The 24,664-nt window shown below is 33.3% G+C and overlaps 4 protein-coding genes across 9 annotated transcripts; all 4 read left to right on the top strand.

Moving 5' to 3' along the window:
- Nucleotides 1–1,417: 1,417 nt before the first annotated feature.
- On the top strand, nt 1,418–4,543 carry LOC18038636 (UBP1-associated protein 2C). The gene is made up of 7 exons (XM_024181545.1): nt 1,418–1,675; nt 2,142–2,262; nt 2,469–2,612; nt 2,927–3,123; nt 3,263–3,338; nt 3,744–4,109; nt 4,208–4,543. Exons 1-6 carry the CDS (start codon nt 1,524–1,526, stop codon nt 4,086–4,088), a joined length of 1,035 nt encoding a protein of 344 aa, XP_024037313.1. The 5' UTR covers nt 1,418–1,523; the 3' UTR covers nt 4,089–4,109; nt 4,208–4,543.
- Nucleotides 4,544–5,230: 687 nt separating this feature from the next.
- LOC112097184 (transcription termination factor MTEF18, mitochondrial-like) lies at nt 5,231–7,393 on the top strand. The gene has a single exon (XM_024181544.1). It carries the CDS (start codon nt 5,312–5,314, stop codon nt 6,740–6,742), a length of 1,431 nt encoding a protein of 476 aa, XP_024037312.1. The 5' UTR covers nt 5,231–5,311; the 3' UTR covers nt 6,743–7,393.
- Nucleotides 7,394–10,290: 2,897 nt separating this feature from the next.
- On the top strand, nt 10,291–15,645 carry LOC18037905 (transcription termination factor MTEF18, mitochondrial). Of its 6 annotated transcripts, none has more exons than XR_002904817.1 (2): nt 10,291–12,527; nt 14,916–14,980. XR_002904817.1 is itself a non-coding variant. In XM_024181541.1 (2 exons), exon 2 carries the CDS (start codon nt 10,863–10,865, stop codon nt 12,318–12,320), a length of 1,458 nt encoding a protein of 485 aa, XP_024037309.1. In that variant the 5' UTR covers nt 10,291–10,446; nt 10,578–10,862; the 3' UTR covers nt 12,321–12,710. The 6 variants fall into 6 exon arrangements, 4 of the variants coding, with proteins under 4 accessions (XP_024037309.1, XP_024037311.1, XP_024037310.1 ...); XR_002904818.1 differs by lacking the exon at nt 14,916–14,980 and adding an exon at nt 12,989–13,083; XM_024181541.1 differs by lacking the exon at nt 14,916–14,980 and having other exon boundaries at nt 10,291–10,446; nt 10,578–12,710.
- A 5,940-nt stretch (nt 15,646–21,585) lies between these two features.
- Nucleotides 21,586–24,648, top strand: LOC18038535 (squamosa promoter-binding-like protein 9). Its single transcript, XM_006429774.2, has 3 exons — nt 21,586–22,271; nt 23,448–23,587; nt 23,726–24,648. The coding sequence occupies exons 1-3, from the start codon at nt 21,868–21,870 to the stop codon at nt 24,346–24,348; spliced, it is 1,167 nt and encodes a 388-aa protein (XP_006429837.1). The 5' UTR covers nt 21,586–21,867; the 3' UTR covers nt 24,349–24,648.
- Nucleotides 24,649–24,664: the final 16 nt, after the last annotated feature.

The following is a 24,664-nucleotide window of genomic DNA, read 5'->3' as shown; positions in this document are numbered from 1 at the left end:
TTAATAATTTAAAAAAAGGAGAAGAAGCATAATTAATAAAAGAAGACACTTGAGGGCCCACACATAGGGTTGTTAATGGGACGGGATGGTACGAGATTTATTAATCCTAATCATGTCTCATATATGCAAGTAAGACAAAAGAATGTCCATTCCCCTCCATTTATTTTTTTTGGTATAAAAATTTGTCCTACTCCTGTCCAATTGAATATCTCGTCATTCTTGAATAGTGTAAAATGTAAATAAATAGATTTTGATATTTTTTTTTAAGGATCATCATAATTCAATATAACAAAAATCTTGAAAACATACAAAATAGAATAATTAAATAATAGTTTTGTTTTGATTACGTGCATGTTCGAATACAATTTTATACTAACATTTTTTAATTACCTATTTACTTCCATTGCACATTAATATTAAGACCTAGGTCTCAAAAGCTATAGATTTGAACAATAACTAACTTTAGTCATGTTAAAATATTTAGTAATTTAATAATATAATAATAAACCAAACTTATGGCAATAGAAAAATCAAAAGTTCAAGGTTTCAACTCTAAACAAAATCAATCTAACTTCCAAAGCCACAAGCATAAAGCGAAAATTAATAAAAACTTCCAAAAGTAATGGTGTAGTGTTAATTTGAGAAAGTGGCTGAGTTTAGAAGGGTTACTATTCTATAAATTATTAATTTTAATTATGGCTTTTGGCTGACACTTAATTTTCTAATTATATTACTTTTATTATTTAATTTTAGCCTTTAGGTTTCAACTTTGAATGTTACTTAAGTTAAAATTATAAAAAAATTAAAAATTGAAGCTAGATCCTTCTCATATCCCACAAATAAAGGCAAAACTTATTTTTTATTCTTCTCCTGTCCCACTTTAATTTAAGATATAAAAATATGTCTCAAATAAGATGGGATCCGCAAGATCCTATCTTAACAGAAAAAATTATCATAGGTAAACAATGTTAACGTTGAAAAATTATAAAAGCTAAAGTATAAAAATATTGCCTTCAAAACTTGTAAAGAGAAAATTTGTGTCAAAAGTGATAAAAATTAATAATTATTCATCATCTACTATATAATTACATCAGTTGAGATAAATTTATCCTTACTAAATTTTGAATATATATTAATGCGTTGACCTCGAACTGTGGAACGTAGAAACCCGGATTTCAATGGTAAAAGGCTAAAAGCTAATGCAGAGACTTATTTAATAACATGCGAAAAACTATTATCTCATTAGTAAACGAACAAAATCTTAGGGAACTATATGATAAAAGCCAATTTCAAAGAAAATAAACATTTTAAACCTAAAATGGAACTCTTTCAAAAAAAAAAAAACCTAAAATGACTGTTTGGAAACACGAACAGCCTACTCCCTAACTTCAAAATAATCGAATAAATTGAAAATAGAAAAACGTAACCAATCGCACGCCTGTTAGAGCTCGTGACAGCCACAAAGTCTAACTACTCAATCATTAGCGTCGCGCGCACACACAGAGACTCTCACTCCCAAGCGAATGGAGGATGTGAAGAAGAGGAAGATGGAGGATGATAATATTTTAATCAACGGCCAAGATTTTAATTCATCTTCATCGTCATCACAAGATCACCTGCGTTCTTTACTCGACCCTCTTTCCAAGTCCCAGCTCGTCGATCTCCTCTCTAGACTGTACGTTCCCTTTTCCTTTTCCAATCATTTTGTTTGGAAATTTTTATTTATGCCCACGTGTTATTTTACTTTATTTTTTAAAGACTGAATTGATTTTGACTACTGGGTTTAGTTAGTTAAGAGGCAAAGGTTTCTAATTTAGAGTTCTATTGAGCTTTTTTTATTTTTATTAATTAACTTGTTGTTTGTTAATTGAGGATTTTGATTGAGTTTAACAATTTTGTTGAAGTATACACTGCGGAGCTTGAAAGCAAATGGCCTTTAGATGTACAAAATTGAAAATTACTATTAGGTTACTTTTCTATTTAAGTACAAGAAAATTTTAGGGTTTGTTGGATTCTTTCTTATGCTTGTGTTAAGTGAGTGTGTGGTGCTATACGTGTGTCGTGCAAAATTGTGTGCGGGTGTGATTGACTCTGTGCGTGTGTGTTTGTTTGTTTGTTTGTTTGCATGTTGACGCATAAAGAGGGTCCCAATATCCTTCAATTGCAGAAGAAATAAAAAGTGTCGCCAGTGCAGATCCAGTTCATCGAAAGCTTTTTGTTCGTGGCTTAGCTTGGAATACCACTTCGGAAACCTTGTGTGCTGTGAGTGTATTTGCTGATTGATGATTGCCCATTGTGCTTTGTGTCCAGTGGTAGATGTTTTGGGTAACTCAAATTATAAGAAATAAACTGATTATTTTGTCTTGATAAGTTGACGTCTTCCTTTCATTACTTTTCTTAAGGATTTCTCAGAGATTTTCAATTCTGCTTCTTTTGTCTGAAAGTTTCAAGGGTGTGTTCTCTCATAGGCATTTCGAGTGCATGGTGAAATAGAAGAAGGAGCTGTGATCTATGACAAAGCAACAGGAAAATCACGTGGCTATGGTTTCATAACATACAAGCACATGGAGTCAACCCAGAGTGCGCTAAGAGCACCTAGCAAGTTGATTGACGTAAGCACTGTTTCACTTCTTATGCATTTGCTAACAGACTCTCCTTTGATAGCAAAATCGAACCACACATTATCACTTGTCTATGCGGATTTATTTAGTTGGTTGTCAGTTAATTCGGTTGGTATTCTAGGTAACACATAGGACGAATGGGGCTTTTTTGTATGACCTTTTTGTCAGCTGTATTTAATTTTTAATTTTTATTGTTTTTGCAATTATTAGAATGTAAACCACCGTATATCTCATTAGACATTTGTGACTTCACTTTTGTTGATCACTAGTTTCATGCAAACTCTTATTTCTTAATTTATTTTCAGGGTCGGTTGGCTGTCTGTAATTTAGCTTGTGAGGGATTAAGTGGGGTGAGTGCTGTGCCTGATTTAGCACAGAGGAAGCTCTACATTGGGGGCCTGTCACCAGAAGTAACAACTGAGGTGCTGCTGAACTTCTTTGGAAGACATGGTGAGATTGAGGAAGGTTCAGTTGCATATGACAAGGACACAAATGAATCACGGTATAATACTATTGTTGTCCCTGACTCTCTTGTCTGTTTTTTGGGAAATGCTTCTTCAATTGGCTTATTTGTCTTTCTATACTTAGAAATGCTTTCGCTTGTATGTCAAGCATCATTGTTCTTTTTCCGTTTCATGTAGTGGATTTGGCTTTGTTACATACAAAACAGTCGAGGCAGCAAAGAAAGCCGTAGATGATCCACACAAGACTCTTGGGGTAAGTGTACTCAAATGCCTGATATTCAGTATATCGTGCTTGAAACATGACCTTTTGGTAAGAAACTGTCTGCTTAATATTTGGCACTTGTAGAGTATTCTGGTTTTAACACCAAGCAATGGAGTCTGCAGTTCCATTGTTGCATATATAAACCTAAATTCAGTGATAACCCTTTGTTCTTCTGTAACCCGAAATTTAAACATGGGAGAAATTTGTTCATAAGGGGATGGAAATTTTTTCTGAAGATCATTCTGATTCTGTATTAGGACTTAATATTCAGTATTAATTGCTTGTAAATACATGATCCAACTGTGTGATTTTTTATTCAGTATTAATTGCTTGTAAGGACATGATCCAACTGCGTGAATCCAGTGTGTGATTTTTTTTTTTTGGGTTTTTTTGTAGGGAAGGACTATCATTGTGAAGCTTGCTGATACCCACAAGGGCAAGCCACCGCAAACACAATTACCCGCAGCTGTGGTTCCAGTGCCTTTACCTTTGGGAGCCGGATATCCACAGGCTGGAAAAGCACATGCTAACACTCCCCCTGTTGGCTACTCATACCCACAAAACGTACCACCATATCCCACTTCTTCTTACACAAGTCCTAATACAGCACCTGTGCCGTATCCTACGCAACCTCCAATTTCTTATCCACCGATTCCCTTAAAGAAAGACCCTATTGGTCCCATTGGACATCCAGCAACTGCTCCTGTAGGAATGGGTGGATACCCATTTTACAAACATTAACCTAGACCCCATTTGAATATGGTAATATGCAAGTTTTACCTCTGTTTCCTTCTTGTTTCTTTTTCTAATAACACCTTGTTTTCTTTCTCATCTGCAATCTTATCCTCTGGTTTTTGCAGTTCAAGATATGGAGCCGTGGATTTGGAAACAGTTTACTGAAAGCATGGATCAAAACTCACAAGCCCTTTTCGGTGACAAAGGAGCTGAAGTTTTGATGTAGACTAGAAGATGTTATTGTTGGCCTTTTTTAGTAGTCTCCTCTGTAATTTTTAGCTTAGAGTAATAGAATTGTTGTATTTGATAATATTATTTAGGAGTGTCTGTTCTGAAATTGATATTGGTAGAGAAGATGGGGCTCGTAGTTACTTGGCAAGAATTTGCTATCCTCCACTTCAAAAAAAAAAAAATAATGTTCAATTATCTTTTTGTTTTGGCCTTCTAAAGCGTTTTAAATTTTTCCCTCTTTGTCCTTTTTCTTCTTTTGAGAGGCCCTTTGTTCCTTTTCTTCATAGACTTATTCTTTGATTTGGATAACGAGATGGTTAACTAAAAGAAATGCTAGAATTCATATAAACAATTCCTATTTTGAATTTAAACCATATATTAATAGTTACAGGAAAAAAATTGATGTTAGTATATTACTATATGACAACAATTACATACAAAATTGGGATATGTGGCATCTGGGTTCGCTATTTGATCTTATTTTTTATAAAGTCTCAAATTTTGACATAAAATCTTAACACAAATTTAGCCATGTAAATTAACCTCTCAATAAAAGAATCTTATGAGTTTAATAATAAATATCAAAGTCAAAAACAATATTTAATGATGTCAATTTATAAGATTTTTTTTCTTCATTACCGCAACTTATTTTCTGTTTCCATTAAGTTAGTTATTATTATTATTATTATTTGGTTGCATAAAATATTAGTACTTTAAAAAAAAAAAAAAACTAATAATCGTCTTCTTTAGTAAATTAAAGCCCCAGTAAAGTATAAACCCTGTGACTCCCGGTACGAACGTGAAGCCTCATCGTTCAAAATCCATCCGGGAATCATAACATGAGCAGCCTCTGAATCATCAAAACCACTTCTGCTAAAACTTCAAATCCCGAAGAAGCTCCAAGGTAAGATAGGCAATCAAACATTGCAATTTTATTCGTATCCATTGAGCTACGGCTTTGTTGTTTTGTTAGGGTTTCATATCTCATCGAAAGATTCATGATTGATTTGCAGAAGCGTAGAATAGCATCTATTCTCGGACGGGTTTCTTCAAATTTTGTTGAAAATCCCAAAAAATCATTAAAAATTGCATTTTTGCCAACTGGTTCATTTTACTTTGCCCAAACACCTAGGCTGTTTAGTAAAAGTTTACCATTTAGTAATGAAAATGTTAGCAAAAGTCCTTTTGTTAGAAAAGAAGCACAAGCTGCAATGTTAGAATATTTGCATTTGACTAGGAATTTACCCTTTATGGATGCTGAGCATATGAGCAAAAACTCGCCACATTTTGTTGAAAAGCTCATAGAGAGGTTTGAAAATCAGTTGGATGTTCAACGGTTGATTGCTCGGTTTCTGCGGTATCATCCTATTAATGAGTTTGAGCCTTTCTTTGAGAGTCTGGGATTAAAACCCTGTGAGTATAGTCCATTTCTTCCGCTTAATTTGATGTTTTTGAGTGATGATGAATTATTGCTTGAAAACTATCATGTGTTGTGTAATTATGGTGTTGTGCGAAATAAGATAGGGAAGATTTTAAAGGAGGCGAGGGAAGTTTTTCAATTTGATGTTGGAGTTTTTCAATCAAAGCTTCATGCTTATGAAATGCTGGGGCTTAGCCAGTCTTTTATCAGCAAGGTTATTGTTTGTAGTCCTTATCTTTTGATTGGTGATGTTAATACGGAGTTTGTTGAGGTATTAGAGATATTGAAGAGTATGGAAATTGAATCATGTTGGATCGAGGAACATTTATTAGAACAAGAAACTTTTAATTGGAGTATGATGCTTAGATTTTTAAGATTATTTCGCAATCTTGGTTGCAGTGACGAGCAGTTAGGAGGATTAATTAGGCAGCACCCAGGACTTCTTTTCGAGGGTTCAGGTTCTATTGCACTTACAATGATTGGGCTGCTATTAAAGTTTGGCTCTACGAGGAATGAGTTATGTTCGATATTTCTGCAGTTCCCGCGAATTGAAGTTCGGAAATTTCTCTTGAATTTGAACCAGTGCCTTTTGTTCCTGTTTGAGATTAAGATGAAGGTTGATGAGATTGGGAAGATCCTCCGATGTCACTTCTTGTTGGTCGGTTCATGTACTTTGAAGAAAACAAATACCATTCTTGCATACTTGAATGTTGGGAAAAAGCGACTTTGTGAATACATTCAGGAGAATCCACTTGAATTGAAGAAATTGGCTCTGGGTTCAAGAGTTGGGCGACTACCAGCAGAGAAAGAAAGATCACAACTGCTGAGGACTAAGTTCTTGCTGGATGTGGGATACATTGAGAACTCAAATGAAATGGCAAAAGCACTCAAGCATTTTCGTGGAAGAGGAGCCGAGCTCCAGGAGAGATTCGATTGTCTCGTGAATGCTGGTTTGGATCGAAAAGATGTTTGCGAAATGATTAGAGTATCACACAGATTCTTAATATGAAAAAGGATGTCATCAAATCGAAGATTGATTTTCTTGTGATTATCTAGGTAATCCTTATCGTTTCTAGTGTCATTTCCATCATATTTTAACTATACTGAAGAAAGGATCAAGCTTCGGTTCTTGATGTATAATTGGCTTAAAGATGAGGGATGGATAGAAGGTAGGCTGGCCTCTAGTACTTTAATTGCTTACTCGAACAAAACTTTTATGCAGCAGTTTGTAAATCGTCATCCTAAAGGACCTGAAGTCTGGCAAACCTTTAAGAAACAAATTTATTCTGAAGAGTAGAAGGCATCAACTTGTTTTGGGATTGAGGTATTGTGATTTAATCCGCAGCTGTTGGAGAATTCAAGTAAGTGTTTACCGAATACTTTGACTACCGTACTTTGGGATTGAGGTATTGAAGAATTCAAGTGGGTGTTAACCGAATACTTTGACTATTGTTCTTTGGGATTGAGGTATTGTGATTTAATCCGTAGCTGTTGGAGAATTCAAGTGGGTATTTACCAAACACTTTAACTACCATACTTTCAAATTGAGTTTAAGCACTCTCCATGTATTATAATAGGAATCAAAATAAGTTTCTTGTAAGAACCAAATTTGGTTCTGAAATGCCAGCTATCACCGTATGCTTATTGAAGATTCTTGATTGTTACCTCCTACATCAAATTTTTACAAAGCATTATTTAATATATGCAGCATAATATGGGCAATTTATTAACTGAACAATGGATATTCATTAAACAAAAATTTGCATGTCAGCATAAAGTTTTCCCTTGATCTTCAGTATGCCTTAAATAAATTAATTAAAAGAATTAATTTCCTATGGTTGCGTTTAGTTGAGGGATGTAAAGCTTGGAAATTAATTATTTTTACAAATTTAATTTTATGTCTAGTGCAAACAAAATGAGTTACGCCTAAAACAACAATTTCAAATAAATTTTACGTTAATAAAATACCTTGTAGTTATGGTATTATTAATCAAAATTATAATTTATATATGTCAATTTATTGATGCTTTCTAATGTAAAATAATTAAATGAAATAAAATTTATTGATACTTACTAATGTAAAACAATTAAGGGAAATTATCAGTCATATACCCTTAAATGACACTAGTATCAAACGTGCTACAACACTTTTCAAGTGTATCACTCGTATATCATAAGTTGACAAAACACTTCTGCCGTCCACCAATCCGTTAACTACCGTTTGCGAGCGTTGACATCATAAGGGTAATCTAGTCTTTTTTTTAAAACGACATGTCATCCCATTTACTTAGTAACAAATGACATGACATATGATATATTTTGATAAAAACGACATGGCATCCCAGTTACCTAGTCAAAAACGACATGTCATATGATATATTTTGATAAAAATGACATTTCATCCCATTTATCGGATAATTGTTAATAATTGCTAAAAAAAAGCTACTTTACAACCGAATTTACTCCTCCAAAATTTAACCTAAATTATTAAAGATCTACTCCTCCAAGCTCAAACTTGAATTTTTTATGGTATAATATGTATAATTGTAAATAATATGTTGGTAATAATTTTTTATGGTATAAGATGAATATTTTTTATGGATAATTGTTAATAATATGTACCATTAATAATTCATATTTTTTAATAAAAAATGCATTGTTAATAACAAAATAAAAAAAATTTGTGTATTGAAAATTTACATTAATTTTCAAGGTAAATTTAATTTTTTACCTCATTTTGAGTTTAAAGGGTAAAATAGTCATTTTGCTCAAATTCTGTTAAGTTCTTAACGGTAGTAAACGGAAAGGTGGATGCCAGAACTCTTTTGTCAACTTAGGGTATACGAGTGATACAAGCGAAAAGTGTTGTAATACACTAATACGTTTGATACTGATGTCATTTAAGAGTATATGACTGATAATTTCCCAACAATTAAACTACAATTCATTTTATTTCAATGATTATATCAGTTGATACGATATATGCTTTCTATGTACCAAGAAAATACAACATCGCATAAATATTTTTAAATTTTTTATAACATATCATCTATATGATAAAATTATAATGGTAAGAAACTTACAGCATATTATTTATGCAGTAACTGTAAAAAGCTATGACATACACATTCTTTAAAGAAAAATGATTGGAAAACCAATGTTTGACGAAAGGTTAACAAAAACACATCCAGAATGACGTTGTTTTGGTTTGGGTTTATTTTTAAAAGAAATAATTAAACCAACCTAAAAAGAGACGTAATTTTAACTTTTAAGTTTTTTTTATCGATATTTTATTAGACTTTAGTTCAAATATCAGTACTCTTTCTTAAACCATATGATATATCAATTATATGATGAAATTATAAACAAAAAGTCTTATCATATATATTCTGTATTAAATTCATAAACCATATGATCTATATTCTGAACATAAACGGTGAAAAAAAGTTAAATTTCAAACATTTCAGGTACTTTTTGAAATTTTCCCAGATGAAAAATTGGAAATTTATTTCCTTTAATATAATTTCCAGCCACACAACTGTTTTTAATCGATTTCTTTCTTTATATAATTTGGGACAAAACTGTGGTGCAACTGTTGAACAGTACCATAGTTTTGTCCCGTATGGGTCTTGTACCGTCACCATTAGATTTAATGAGAGAGTAGATTCAACCGTAGGATGCTATATGTTGGTAATTAATGCTACAATCCTTTTGTATACTTAAATTGTAGAAAAATTAAATGTTTCAAAATTCTGATACATAAATCCAAATTATTTCAAATTTGTAAATAATTTAAACAATTAAAAAATGGGTAGGCCGTCTCAAGTTAAAACATTTGATTCGACATAAAAATAAACATCAATATCTAACTCTATAACTTTTTTTCTTAATTTAAGGAGTGAGATAAGTAATGACATCACATTAAAATTCAATTAATAAATTAGCCTAAAAAATCAAATTAGCATGACATTACTAAAAAAACTATTAAATAAATAATTATAAAAATTATGTATTTTATCTTCTTTCCTTACACTATGGTCACCCCTTTAAAATATATGCATACCACTTTAAAATATATGCATACTAGACTTTAAATAAAAAATAACTACAATACAATTTAATTTCAAAGTTATTAGTTATTCAAAAATAAAAAACTTAAACTTTATCCATGGATTTAAACGGATATGACATCAATGACTTATAACTGATAAATTTGATTTGTTATTTTAATTTATTCAATTGCCATGGCTTCACAATTGTCATCTAAATATTCAAATCAAATTGCTGTATTTTATCTTGGTTGTTATGTGAAAAATAATTGAGATAATTGATTAGTTAATAATATTTTAATTTGAAAGGAGTTGCTGACTAATGATTGATTAATTATCTAAGCAGAGAAAAAAAGAACAAAATATCTTAATATGGAGGAGAGGAAAAGAGAATGAAAAAAATAAAATTATCATAAATTTATAAATAAAAAAGAAAGTAGGGGGTGAAAAGATAAAAGAGAAAAGGGCTAGAGGATTTGTTGTTTTTTAAAAAACAGAACAAGTTAATTCATAATTACCAAAATGCCACCGAGAGAGAGGCATCACACTTTCGCAAACTAGACATAACTAGTGAAAGCAAGCACATACATGGCGGCGAATTGTCAAAACAAGAGCAGGCCCCTCAAAAGCATAGATATTTGAGACTAATAAACCCATATCAAAGGTAATATTTCTTTTTTAAATTATTTTTCTTTTAGAAACTCCATATTCAATTCTATTTGAGCTTTAAACTTAGCCTCTCTTGTTATTCTTGATCAATCACTACGCTTAGTTACAGTCATGAACCATTTGCAGAAACTTCGAACTACATATATCCTCAGATGGGTTGCTTCAAATTGTTTCCAAAACCACATTAGATCATCAGAAACTCTATTTCGGCTAATTGGGTCATTTTATTTTGTTCAAAACCCTAGACTTTATAGAACAAAAAAAATTGTTAAACCTGACAATGATGCATATTGTGATGTTAGTAGTGGTGGAGATGTTAGTAAAGTGCCCATTGCTACTAGAGAAGCACAAGCTGCTTTGTTGGAGTATTTGCATTCGACTAGGAACTTACAGTTCCTGGATGCAGAACATATGAGCAAAAACTCACCTTATTTTCTTGAAAAAATTTTGAATAAGGTTGGTAATGATAATGAGGAAAATATTGGAAGGGCAATCACTAGGTTTTTCCGGTACCATCCTGTTAACGAATTTGAGCCTTTCTTTGAGAGTTTGGGATTGAAGCCTTGCGAATATAGTCATCTTCTTCCTCGCGATTTGATATTTTTGAATGATGATGATTTGTTGCTGGAGAACTATCATGTGCTTTGTAACTATGGTTTTGCACGAAAAAAGATAGGGATGATCTATAAAGAGGCAACAGAAGTTTTTCGATATGATTTTGGAGTTTTGCGTTCAAAGCTTCAAGCTTTTGAAAAACTGGGGCTTAGCCAGTCGTTTGTACGTAAAGTTATTGTCCGTAATCCTAAGTTTTTAGTTGGGGATGTAAATTTGGAGTTTATAAAGGTATTAGAGATACTTAAGAGTATGGGAATTGAATTTAGTTGGATTGGGGAACATTCGACGGAGCAAAGTACTTTTAATTGGAGGACAATGTTTAGTTTCTTAAGCTTTTGTAGCAAGATTGGCTGCAGCGAGGAGCAGTTAAGAATATTAATTAGGCAGCATCCCGAAATTCTATTCGAGGACTCCGGGAATATGGCACTTTCACTGGTTGGTTTTCTACTGAAATTTGGAACCTCAATGAATGAGATATGTTTGATGTTTCAGCAGTTCCCACAAATCAAATTGGGGGAATTTTTTACGAATTTGAGGCAATGTGTTGTGTTCCTAAATGAGATCGAGATGGAGGCAAAGGAAATTGGGAATATCGTTCGTACTCATCCCGTGTTGCTGGGTACATGTGCTTTGAAGAAAACTAGCAGCTTACTGACGATCTTGAAAGTTGGAAGAAAGCGTCTTTGTGCAATCATCCTGGAGGACCCTCAAGAAATGAAGAAATGGGTTATGGGGTGTAGACTAAAGCCATTACCAAGATTACAACTGAAAGAAGAAGAATCAGATACGCTGAAGGCTGAGTTCTTGTTGGAAGTGGGATTTGAAGAGAACTCAAAGCAATTTGAAACAGCACTGAAGGATCTCCGAACAAGAGCTAGGGATCTTCGGGAGAGATTTGATTTGATTGTGGAAGCTGGCCTTGAACGGAAGGATGTTTGCGATATGGTAAGAGTAGCCCCTCTTATCCTCAAACAGAAAAAGGAAGTCCTCAAAACAAAGATCGATTATTTTGTAAATGATTTTGGCTACCCTATCTCATCTTTAAAACCGTTCCCTCAGTATCTTATGTATAATATGAAGACGGTCAAGTGTAGGTTATCGATGTACAATTGGCTTAAAGATAGAAAGTTAGTAGAACCTACGTTGGCTTTGAGTACTATTATTACATGCTCAGATAAATTATTTGTTACCAGATATGTAAATCGTCATCCTGGAGGCCATCAAGTTTGGCAAAGTTTGAAGAATTCTGACTAATAGATACCCTTCTATAACTTAGGCTTTCCTGGCTTCTTCCATGGTAGTCTGTAGCTAGATTGTACGAGGGTATTAATTGCTATAATTCTATAAGTTGACGGGTACGTCAACTATTATTTATGGTTGCAATGTTGATTGAAGCCACTTTTATTGAAGCAGCATAAGCTATGCTGCCTATGCATGAAGCTCAAGTGGAATCATCACCAGGTAATCGTGCTGCAGTCGTTGTTCTCTTATAGATGATCAGTAGATCTGCATTGGGGCATTCCATTAGTTTATAACTGTGATTTAGCTAAAGTTTGACCCCACAGAAGCTTAATATCCACTCATGGATTAAAAGCTGCATGAAATTGAAATCAACCTATAGTATTTCTCACCACCACATTTGTGCCTCCCATTTTTACATTAATTTTGTATTGAATGTGACATCATCTTCATTTTAAAGCTCTCAAATGTTGCTTTTACATGGTAACAAATTTAGCAATGCACTGAGTGATGAACATTATGATAGAGACTGGTTATATGGAAAATGGACCTTTTGTATGGCTTTTCATTTCATTATTTGTGCACTATAACATATATGTTTCAATGAGGTTGAGAATTCTCAACTTGAACAAAAACTTGTCGAGATGGTAAAGAATAATTCATTCAAAAGCCGGTGCTTTTAGCTAAATCAAGCGATGCAGAGAAGCCAAGGCCAATCCCATTCGTGACGGTCATCTCCGGACGTGTCATTTATCAAACACGCGCCTTCGACTGATGAACAGTGCCTCACGCCCGTGGTAACCGCGTGGAAAATAAGATTGCATTTGTCAGTCAAAGTGAGTTCATAGAATCTGTATGCCACTATAGAGAAAAGTCTTTATCAGCAATGACTGTTACTTGAGCTTTACGTACACGTGGCCTTGAAACGTCATCTGACGTAACCCGTTCGTAATTATGGTCATAAATGGTCTTCAATTTCAAAATTGAAGAAATAATAGTAATAATAAATGGTTCACAGCACAGCTCCTTATGTGCATAATTAAACTAATTAAAATCTTTTAATTATCTTATAAAATAGAAAAATTACTAAGAATACAAATATAAATTATAGTGTATATAACTTGGTGCTTCTAAGATTATTGTTTTTAAATAAAAAATAATTGTGGCACTTAATAAATAAGTACTAAATTTAAAAACAAAAAAAAATAAAAATAAATTGTCAGAGAAAACACAAAGGGTGTAAAATCATTTTAACACCTCTAACACTTCTTTTCTTTACAGTTGTTGTCTCTCTCTGCATCTGCCCTTTGGTTGAGTTCTGAAAACTTAACTATGGCTCCATTATATGGATATTGAGTAATCTCAACAAGTTTCAATCTTTTTTCTGAAAATATTATAAATCGCATCATTTGCCGATCTGGGTTCTCTTCATTTCTCATTTTGGTCCTTGTTTGAGCCACTTCATCAACCATTCTTACTCCACTGTTAAAAACCATTCATAAAATCACAACCCATTAGCTTTATGGAGAGAAAGTTTGTTTCTTGATTATTATTAGATTTTGACAGATGGGTTTTGTATCAATGATGCTGTAAATGGATACATGCTTTGAGGTCAACTTCATTTTTCTCATTTTCTCACTTATGATATAAAGTTATGTTTATTTTGCTTTTGTTTTTAGTGTGATTGCGTTTTGTTTGTTTGTTTGCTGAGAATATAAAATTGCTGTTAGATGTCTGCCTTTGATTTTTGGTACCTTGAAGAAATAACTTTACTTCCAGTTTATCTTGTTTTTGATTGGAAGCTTCAGAAGGTTACTGATTTTGTTTTTTAACTGATCAGATGCAGCTAGCATGAATCAGTTGTTGTTTGATTCATGGAATGAAGTTGTCTGCATGTTTGGTTTTGGAATAATATTTTTGTTGTTTGGTTTTCGAATCATTTTTTGTGGGCTGTTAAGATTTGCTTTTGCATTTTAAGATCATTTCTTTGTTCTCTTTTATTGATATGGTTGCGCCGAACTGGAATGAAAAGAGAAAGAAGGAACCTATGATTTGAATATGTAATTCTGACTAGGACAGGGGATACAAAACTTCAACTTTGTCCAAACAATATAGAACTTTCTTACATGTTTGATGTCACTCTTCTATTTAATCATAGATTAGAATTTGCATTTTCTTTCTTTTTACCGTGCAACCAAGCAGACGTTAAGAAAATTTAGATATGCTTTCATGGGAAATGCTCCCTAAAAAGAGCAGAATGGCAAAAGATAATTCATGTAGTTGACCACCTCATTTTTCTGGGCTCAAAGCTATGTTGAGTTATGTTTATTTTCAATATAGAATGTAAGTGCTTCATTTGTATGCATTTTGGTGTTTATAAGAGTGAACAACTAATGCTTTTGGTTCACAGGATATAAATGTATGAAAATATTTTCAAATTTTTTTTTTTTGAATGATATGGCTCACATTTATCTCTTCTGTTTGTGGATAATGGTTCACATTGGTTTTCCTGTCAACTATAACTGTTGTAGTACTTTTGTCCTAATGGGATTTCTTTTTCTAACTTAATGTTGTTTCTGGCCTCTAAGTTTATCTGTTTTTGCATTGCAGTAATCATTTTAAGTTGCCGGAAATTTTTTTTGTGAGGGTGTTTAAACTTTAAAGTATGGGAAGAGGTAGAGGGAAGGGGAAAAAGCCAATTGTGGTTACTTCTCGGGAGGATACTGGGAGTGGAAGTGGGGAAGAGGAAAAGCTTCCGGCATATAGGAGAAGAGGAAGGCTACAAAAGCCGCTGAAGGATGATGTGAAAGAGGAAAGAGAAGCTGAGAAGATAGAAGAAGATGGTGATAATCCAAATGGCTCCATCTCTATCAAGGGTACAGAAACTGTGGTTGCTTCAGCAAATGGAAGGAAGCGTAAAAGGAGCACCCAGGCCAAGGATGTTATTGCCATTGAGAAACATGAGAATGGCATTGAATTGAAATCAAGCACCGATGACACAGAAAAGTCTGTTGGATTCCGACAGAATGGGAGTAGGCGTAAAAACAAGCCCCGTCGGGCTGCCGAAGCTGGTATCGTGTGCAAATGATGGTCTCTTTGTTTTTGTGATGCCTTCAGACCTTCCTTTCTATTGCCGTATAAGTTGTAGAATGTAGTGAAGTTGACGGTTCCAGATGCTTCTGTCAGCATATGCTTTATTGTTTTTGTTATTTTCTGAGGGCCATTTCTTCCAATGGAAAATTTTGGTTGGAAGGTTTTGCTGGAATTTATACTGTACTGCCTGTAATCCTCTGTGAAGTTACTAAGTATTTTCAGTCAAAGTTCATTGCCATTCTTTTGCTGTTGGCACTTTTTCTCCCCCTGGTAGAAAAATATATTTGACCACCTTCACGTTTCTTGGTATCATACAGCAAAATTTCTACCTTGTTCTTGTTTTTCATTTCATTTTCTCCTGAAAAAAGAAAGACATATAGTTTTGGAAGATGCATAAAGTAAAGGAGCAAATCTTGAGCGACCGCACAAGCTATTGACAAACTAACCCCACCTAGACTATAAACTGAGCACAATTGGTTCCAAGACCTCTCATATAACTCAAGAAATCTTGTCAGTTTAACTAATTACTACTAGTCCAAATGCATACACTGATGCAGGTTTAGGCTCAGAAATGAAACTGAAGTCTTTGAGCTGGAAGGGAGTCGACTAACGCTATGTGTGAATAATGTGTGAATACCGGTGAACCGGAAGCCTTAATGGAAGGCTTTAGGTTTTTTGAGCTATGCATATTGATTGTGGGAATCTTTTTGCTGTTGAAAACTGAAGATGGATAAAAATAGTGGTAAAGGTTCAGATATATCCGAGGATGATGCATTGTCTTGCCTCCAATTCATCCTATGGGAATTATCTACATGTCTGTTGCCTCCCCTGTTATTAGCAGCATCATTTTATTATTCTCTATAGTATCTGGTACATTGTTTTACTACCACCATCACTTCTTGTTTAAGAACCATTTTAGAAGTGGATTCCTTCTTCATGTATGCAAATTTGTATTTCCATTGACATGCATGGTTAGTCGAGCTGGAGTTTCTGCATGCTTTCTTTTTGGCTTTCCTTACTGCTGGTGAAATAAACCTATGGTTTGAATGAAATTTTGCATGCACACCATTTTAGTGCGGCGTCTATTTTAGAGGAGAATACAATGTTCGATTAGCACATAAGCTGAACTGGTTTAGTAAGTAGTGAACTATGCAAATGTAATAAAATACATGTGCTGGACAACCTAAATTAACCAAACGATACAAATTTTGTTGTATCAGTTCAGAGTGGTTGGATGAAGCCTTTTTCATTTCAATGCAATATCAAAGCCTGCATTCTACCGCGCATCCTTTCTGCATTTCATGTTCGTTGTTGATTATTGCTATGGCAATCAACTGTTTTCACTCTGGAAAAGTGCATTAATTGCAATGATCTCCATTCTAGATGATGATAGCTGCTCCAGATGTTGCGGATTCTTGCAAGAGTCATGCCATGTGAGTAATTTCTGGCTTTTGTGACCACAAACTGGTACGGAGGTGGTAATTTAAGTCACAGGTACAAAAATAATAAGTTTTGAGTTAATATAACTAGACACGTTAGTAAGTAAGCAAGCAAGCAAGCTGAACTAAAGTGTTTGTTGGGCAAAGGAGCCCCGAAAATGTGTTAATATATGCTTGTCACGGCCTAAGCTTTTATTTTTGGGCGGTAGGCAATTGGTCAGGTCTGTCTGTTCGATCCTTAATTTTTAAGAAATTGATAAAGACTCGAATCAGAATAAGAACCAAATCAGAACTGGGATTTTCGGTTCGGTTTTGGTTCTTCGAATGTTTTTATATATATTTTAAATAAATTCTAATATTTTTTATTTTATTACGTTCTATAAAATACTACTACGGGACACCATTTTAATATAAAAATGTTAACTTTTTTTTATTCGATTCGGTTTTTGAGAATTTGAACCAAGAACCAATCCGTTGGGATTTTTATTCTCAATTTTTTTTAAAAGAAAAATACCAAATTCAACCATTTTTTTAAGAATTAGTGCAGTTTTACCTAACCCTAAATCAAGTTATAAGACTAAGGTGACGTTTGTTTTTTTGTCTGAAATCTAAATAGACATGAATTAGTCTGAATTCTGAATAAATCTGAATATCTGAATCTGAATAATATATTTATTTTTTTGTCTGAATCTAAGAAAATAAATATTAAGTTATTTGTTTTTTTCAACTTAAAAAGTTGAAAATATGTACTTTTCTATTTGTATCCTTATTAAATTTAAATGTCAAATAAATAATATATTAAATACCATAATATTTTAACATTTATAAGTAAAACTATATTCAAGTGAATACATAATTATTTTAGAATTTTAATATATAAAATACCATAAATTTTAAATTTTATCGTATATAATATAAGAAAGAAAAAACATAGATATTTTTATGTGGGGTAAATGTATATGGGTGAGTTTTGGGATAGACATGAAAAATAAATTATAAAGCAGGGATATTTTTTACATTAGCAAGTAATTGACTTAATTAAGATTTCTCCATTAAGTAAAAAGTAAAAAAAAATTGGCTTATTTTATTAAGTCAAAATTATCAAAAAATTCTCATTAAATTATAAAAACAAACACTTCTAATTAACTTAATTAATTAAGTTAAGTCACTTTAAGTCATTAAGTTAAAAAACAAACGCCACTTAAGTCATAATTTGATGTAAAAAAATAATAATAATAAAAAATCTGATCAGAAGATTGTTTTAGAGGACTATAGTAAATACATATTTCACTTATGGCTATAACTACTTTAGAGGTGCTCTAAGATAGAATATGAATTATATAACCATTCATATAAAGTAATAAATAGTAAAAAAATCATTATAATTTTAATCGTATAGTTATGAAATAGTATTTTACCTTAGAACGATTTCAATATAACCGAACCCTTCATTTATCTTGGCGCTTAGATTTCTAGTTTCTAATTCTTTAAACCATTTGTTTGATTAATCCTAGACACAAGTATAGTATAAAATTAATCCTAGAAATGTGTGAATTAAGTATATATTTTTTTCCCTTAACGCTATTGTCCAGAAAGTGCAAATGACATGTATAGGAATTTGCATCACGTATGTTGCTGCACGTAAATATGTGACACTAGTCTTTGAAATCATCAACCTAGTGCTAGTGGGTTGAAATTTTCAAATCTTTAGAAGGATTATGGTCTCACCAAGAAAATATAAATATTATTATTAATCCAAATTTGCAGGGACAGAGAGAGTAAAAAGAAACGCACCAACTTAAAGCGAAGGTAATAATGAGTGGAGATGTTTTTCAATTTTCACATAGTCTTAGCGAAAGTGTCAATGTCGATCGGATCCAGGAAAACAAACAAACAAACAAACAAATAAATAAATAAATAAATAAATAAATAAATAAATATATATATATATAGGCCACAACTATGGTACCACAGTGGTACCATAGCCGGACCCATATATATATATATATATATATATATATAAAGACAAATATTAAGTTATAATAATTGTAACATATATTTTTTGTGTGAACCACATAAATTATGAGTTTTATAATTTTATGTGGTTTACATAAAAAATATATGTTACAATTATTATAACTTAAGAGCCATATATAAAACATAGATACATGACCTAAAAATAATTATTTAATATAAAATTAATGAATAAAGTGTGAACTATATAATAGTATAAATTATTTTTCTGTTTTGAGTTTTTTCGCGAATATTAAAGTTAAGGCGTCAATGGAGAATGGTGTCCTCACCGTCACTGTTCCCAAAGTGGAGGAGAAGAAGCCTGAGGTCAAATCCGTTCAGATCACTGGTTGAAAGTTAGATTAAATTTAATCGCATACTTATTTTTTATTTAAATTATTATTTAAAAGCTAAATTTAGATTTAATTTCTGGCCACACCTTTTTTTTTTTTTTTTTTTCTTTACGTAAATAGACGTAATTATAAAGCTGCAACATCTTAATGTCAAACAAGACATCAATTTAAAAATTGAGAAGTCATCTCAAGATAGGACTTTTTACAGATTATATTTATTAAATATTTAGTGTGAAAATTTTATATCTTGTATTCAAATGTGGGAGAAATTACTTTAAAAAAAAAATGTGGGAGAAATTTTACCACCCATATTTGCAGCATGATTCAGAACCAGGATCGGAGGATCGGGTCTTTGCTTCAAGGCAACAAAATATTGTTGGTAGGGGCCTAATTTGATATTTGTTTTTTCCTGAGTTTGGAAATAATTGAGTGATTTTTTTTTTTTAATATTTTTTTTTGGTTCAATCCCGTTGGATGGACCAAATAATTTTTTAGGGCCCAGTCTTGGGATGCAATCCGAGGCTGTCTAAGCCGAAAGCCTGGGCAAATTTATGAATAATTCATTTTTTTTTTAAAAAAGGAAAGAATTTATATCTAATTGCTTTAAAATAATGTCGTGTCGACTCCAGATCAGGATTTTATTGTAAATTTGCTGTTCATGAGTAAATTAATACATGGAGTTGCCTAAGTTACAGTTCATGTAACTTGCAGCCAACTCCTCGTACTTGTTTTTCAATGCCTTTTCTCTCTCCTCGGGACACATGGCTGCCAACTATTGGATGTGTATGTTACATTAAATGTAACATAGCAAGATCCTTAATACATTTCACTTTTTACCTGGATTATAATATATCTAAGTACATTATTATTATGTTAAAAAATAAAAATTACTGTGAATGACTGATAATTGCCACCCCCAAAAAAGAAAAAGAAAAAGAAAAGAAAGAAAGCATAATGACTGTTGTAACCAAACCAACCAAAACTAGTGAGTAGTAGTGAGCCTACCTAACTGAAGCATCAACTACTACCTAACCTAGGCTAAATGGGTCGTGCTTATCTCTTCCATAGCCATAGGGGTCCGTATAGGCTTTCTATTCATTTTATAAAGGCATCATAATAATAATAATAATAATAAAGTAGCAGTTTCACTTTCACTGAAATGAATAATTTACAGTCAAATCCTGTTGCTTACCCACAAATGCACACCGCACCAACTGCCAAAAATAGCCCAACACCTCTCTTATTATTATTTTAATTAATTTGTACTGTTTGCCATTTTTACACCAGCAATACAATTATTGCAATCCATAATTTCAAAGACACAGATCCCCTTTGATTCTTAATCTTAGAGCATGTTTTGGTATCATTCTGTAAACTGTTGAAAAATGAATGGGAGTTAAAAATAACAAGTAAACTTCCTTCTTTTTTCCTTTTTTTTCTTTTTTCTTTTTTCCTTCCCATCAATGAGATGATCTAACACTTTACGTTAATATTTATGAGAATATCTTCTCTCCATGTAAAAGCTCATTTAATTACACAATGCTCAAAAAATATACTTATAAATTACAAATTTGCTAAAATTTTTTAGTGTTTTGTTGTAATGTTGTCATGTTGATATCTTTACAAATCAAGAATTTAGTGGACATAGATTACATCAATTCTGCCACAAAAGTATTGTGGGGGCTAAATGTTCTTAATATTTAAATTTTTTCTCCCTTGCGAAATGCGAGTGGAGTATGAACATTTCTCCTCTATGAGTGGTTATTTATCTGGACATGTACTTCACAGAATTTAATGTAATAATGTAAGTCTCAATCATGTATATTTGATTGTAAATATCAGTATAATATATCTGTTATAATAACAGTTGTTGTATATATTTGTGTAATATAATAATATAATATCTAATCAGTATTAAAAAAAAATTACATCAATTCTATTTTTAAATATATATATATATACAAACACACACACATTGCAGATTTTTAAATAAATTGATTTGACTTGTTCAGTGACTATTTTGCCATTCAAAATGCAAAGAAAGAAAGTGAGGATAGATATTTGAGAATGTGCACAATATTTTAAAAAGAAAAGAAGCCATTGAGATTCTCAACGGGGGCATTGGAATGATGACGATGATGGAGATTTCATAAATTAAAATTTCCAAGAAAAATTATCAAAGATGGAAAGGGCAAAAAGGAGGCTACAAACTGTAAACATTTGACTGAGACAACAGTTGAAATCAAAGTGTTTTGAAGCAACTTTAGTTGTCTACTAAGAAGTGCAAGTAACTAACCAACCAAAAATGAACTCTCCCGTTAAAAGCCCCCCCAATAAAAGTACCATTTTCCCATTTCTTTCATTCTACTTTAAGCCACAGGATTTTCTCTTTCTTCAGCTTTTTTGCACCATTATTACCATTATTTATTTTTCTTTTGACAGTGTACTTTACTTTCCCTTGCTGGCATGGGCCAGTGCCACTAGTATCATCACCTCTCTGTCAGGTTCTAGTTCTTGGCTTCTGCTTTTTCACTTTTAAACCATTCTAAAAACTAAACTAGACTAAATTAGACGAGCCCATCTCTCTTCTATTTATTTTATTTTATTTTATTTTTGCTAATGACCCACAACAGCTGCAAAATGAATGGATTCTAAAGCTTCAGTATGGAACTGGGTTCAGACTATTTGGCTGAATCAGGTGGTGGCTCCGGCTCCGGCTCAGGCTCCGGCTTATCATCCGCTGAGCCATCACTTAATGGTTTGAAGTTTGGCAAAAAAATCTATTTTGAGGATGTCGGTACTGCCGGAGCTCCATTTCCAGGATCTGGGTCATCATCTGGGTCCGGGTCAGGGTCAGGTTCAGGGTCAGGGAGGAAGGTGAGGGGTGTTGGCGGTGGTATGGTTACTAGTGGGCAGCAGCCACCAAGGTGCCAAGTGGAGGGGTGTAAAGTTGATCTGAGTGATGCCAAAGCTTACTATTCAAGGCACAAAGTTTGTGGCATGCATTCAAAGTCTCCTGTTGTCACTGTTGCCGGCCTTGAGCAGAGGTTTTGCCAGCAATGTAGCAGGTCAGCTCATGCTTTTGCTTTTTTCTTTTCTTTTTTTTTACTTTTTCTAATTTCTGATCTCAAGCTAGTAAACTTAGTTGGTTTAATTTTTTGGTACTTTTTGATAAATTCTTGGTGGGTTGTGTGTTATATTTCTGAGTTAGTAGATTGATATTTGGAAGTGAGCTGTGTTAAGTTTTCAATATCTTTTTATTCTTTTTAATCATATCATGATCGTTTTTGTGTTCTTTATAGATTTATTTGGTAAGTTAGTTGCTTTTAATCTGGAAGAAGGCTCTGAATTTTATTAGCTTGTTTAATTGGTTCTTTCCATTCAATTTTATAGGGATATTTTTCGGTTTTTTAGTTAAAAGTTAGTTGTCTTTAGTTATTCATTGGTGGGTTAGGTTATGTCTTTCATAATAATATGACGGTTACTTCTTATCTGCCTTTTTCGTTGTGTTTTAATGAATCTTTTTGGTAAATAGCTGTAGCTGTAGATTTTTTTTTTTAATCCGAGCAAAGTCTTTGAATTGATTAGTTTATTTAATTGGGTGCATTATTTATATAGTTGAGTTTCATTTTGTTTAATGAGGATTGGTTTGAATACTTGCTCCTGGACATGGTTGCTTGTTGTTTTGTGTTTCAAAATTTTGTGACTTACTTGATACGGGGAGAGACTGTGGAGTTTGGAATCGTTCTCGTCTTTGGCAAGCTTTTGTTTCTAGTTGATTTATAATTTTTGGCCCTTACCCTCTGTCTTGTGCTGGAGAATATGTCCATGCTCTAGAAAATGGTTGGTGTCATGGATAATATAATATCTCCATACACAAAAATAGGACAAGGCAATGAACTCGAGGTTGTTAGGTTAAAATAAATTGCAGGAACATGACCTCATGTCCTTCAAGAATGACAAGAATAATTGATTTCAGAAATTTTTAGAATCTTGTTTCCTGAATTTCAATATCATTATGAGAGATTTTACCAGCTAAACAGTCATAGTCTGAGCATTGTAAATATAGACGAAAGATTTCCCTTATTCCATGAAAACTACTGGAAACTCCTGATTTTAAATTGCATTAATGTATGTCAGTTTCTTTTTTCTGCTTCTTATGGCATTTCTGAAGTTAAATAATAGGTGCGGGTGTGTTTCTTCATCTATCAAGTTTAATAGCTTCTTTGTTAGTCCATTCCCAGATTTCATCAGCTTCCGGAGTTTGACCAAGGAAAACGAAGTTGCCGCAGGCGCCTGGCAGGCCATAATGAGCGCCGGAGGAAGCCAACTTCTGGACCATTTTTGGGCACTCGTTATGGCAGGCTCTCTTCCTCTGTCATTGGTTAGATATCATGAGTACAAATTCATTTTCAAATCCCTTGTAGCTTTTTACAGTTATCATTTAGAAATGTATAACCTTCTGTTCTGCTTTACAATTATAGGAAAAGAAAAGTTTAATTGTTTGATGTTGCAATGACAGAGAACAGCAGCCAAGGTGGAGGATTTCTGATCGACTTCAGTGCATATCAGATGGTTGGTGGGAGGGATGGATGGCCAGTGACAAGTGTCTCCAAGCAGGTATCTGGAAATCAAACCACTGTCACAGCAAGGCATCTTCCTCAGCCACTATGGCAAAACCACTCTCAGGATCCTCCACCTGATCGTTACCTTCAGTGTTCAACAGCTGGGACTGGTTTCTCTGGTCCTGGAATTCCTTGTGGAGGATGCTTCACAGGAGTTGCTGACTCAAACTGTGCTCTCTCTCTTCTGTCAAATCAACCATGGGGCTCTAAGAACCCGACACCGGGTCATGGAGTGGGTGACTTAATGCATGCCCATACCAAATCCGTCACTCAACCAGTATCGCCCCATGGAGCAGCTATTAATCAATATCCAAACATGTCATGGGGTTTCAAGGGCAATGCAGCTGGTAGCAGTTCACACCAGATGGCCCCACAACTGGGTTTGGCTCCAACATCCGTGCCCATTAACAGTCAGTTTTCTGGTGAGCTGGAGTCGTCTCAACAGAGTAGGCAATACATGAAACTTCAGCATTCCAGGGATTATGATGACTCCAACCAGCAGATTCATTGGTCCCTCTAAGTGCCGGGTTCTGATGGAACTTGTGTGCACCAGACACTTCCCTGTTTTGTGTTTGTTCCTGTGTTCTGGAATAAATTTCTTAGAGTATGTAGGGCATGTGACCTTTTGTGTTGTATTTGTTGGGATACTACCCAGCTGACTAGGTTTGTGTCTTTTGAAGATTTTGGAATGCAGCTACATATGCAGCTGTCAGCGATGGTAAATTGCCATGTAGTGGCAAATCGAATGTCTATTATCTATGTGACTGACATTATCTGTGTGGCTATTCGTTACTGGTTTTTTATATAAAAAATTTCAGCTTTTAATCCACTTGAAA

Source organism: Citrus clementina, unplaced genomic scaffold (genome assembly GCF_000493195.1).
Source record: "Citrus clementina cultivar Clemenules unplaced genomic scaffold, Citrus_clementina_v1.0 scaffold_6, whole genome shotgun sequence".
Classification (NCBI taxonomy): Eukaryota; Viridiplantae; Streptophyta; class Magnoliopsida; order Sapindales; family Rutaceae; genus Citrus; species Citrus x clementina.
The sequence above is the reverse complement of the archived record's forward strand: the minus strand, read 5'-3'. Positions and strand labels throughout refer to the sequence as shown.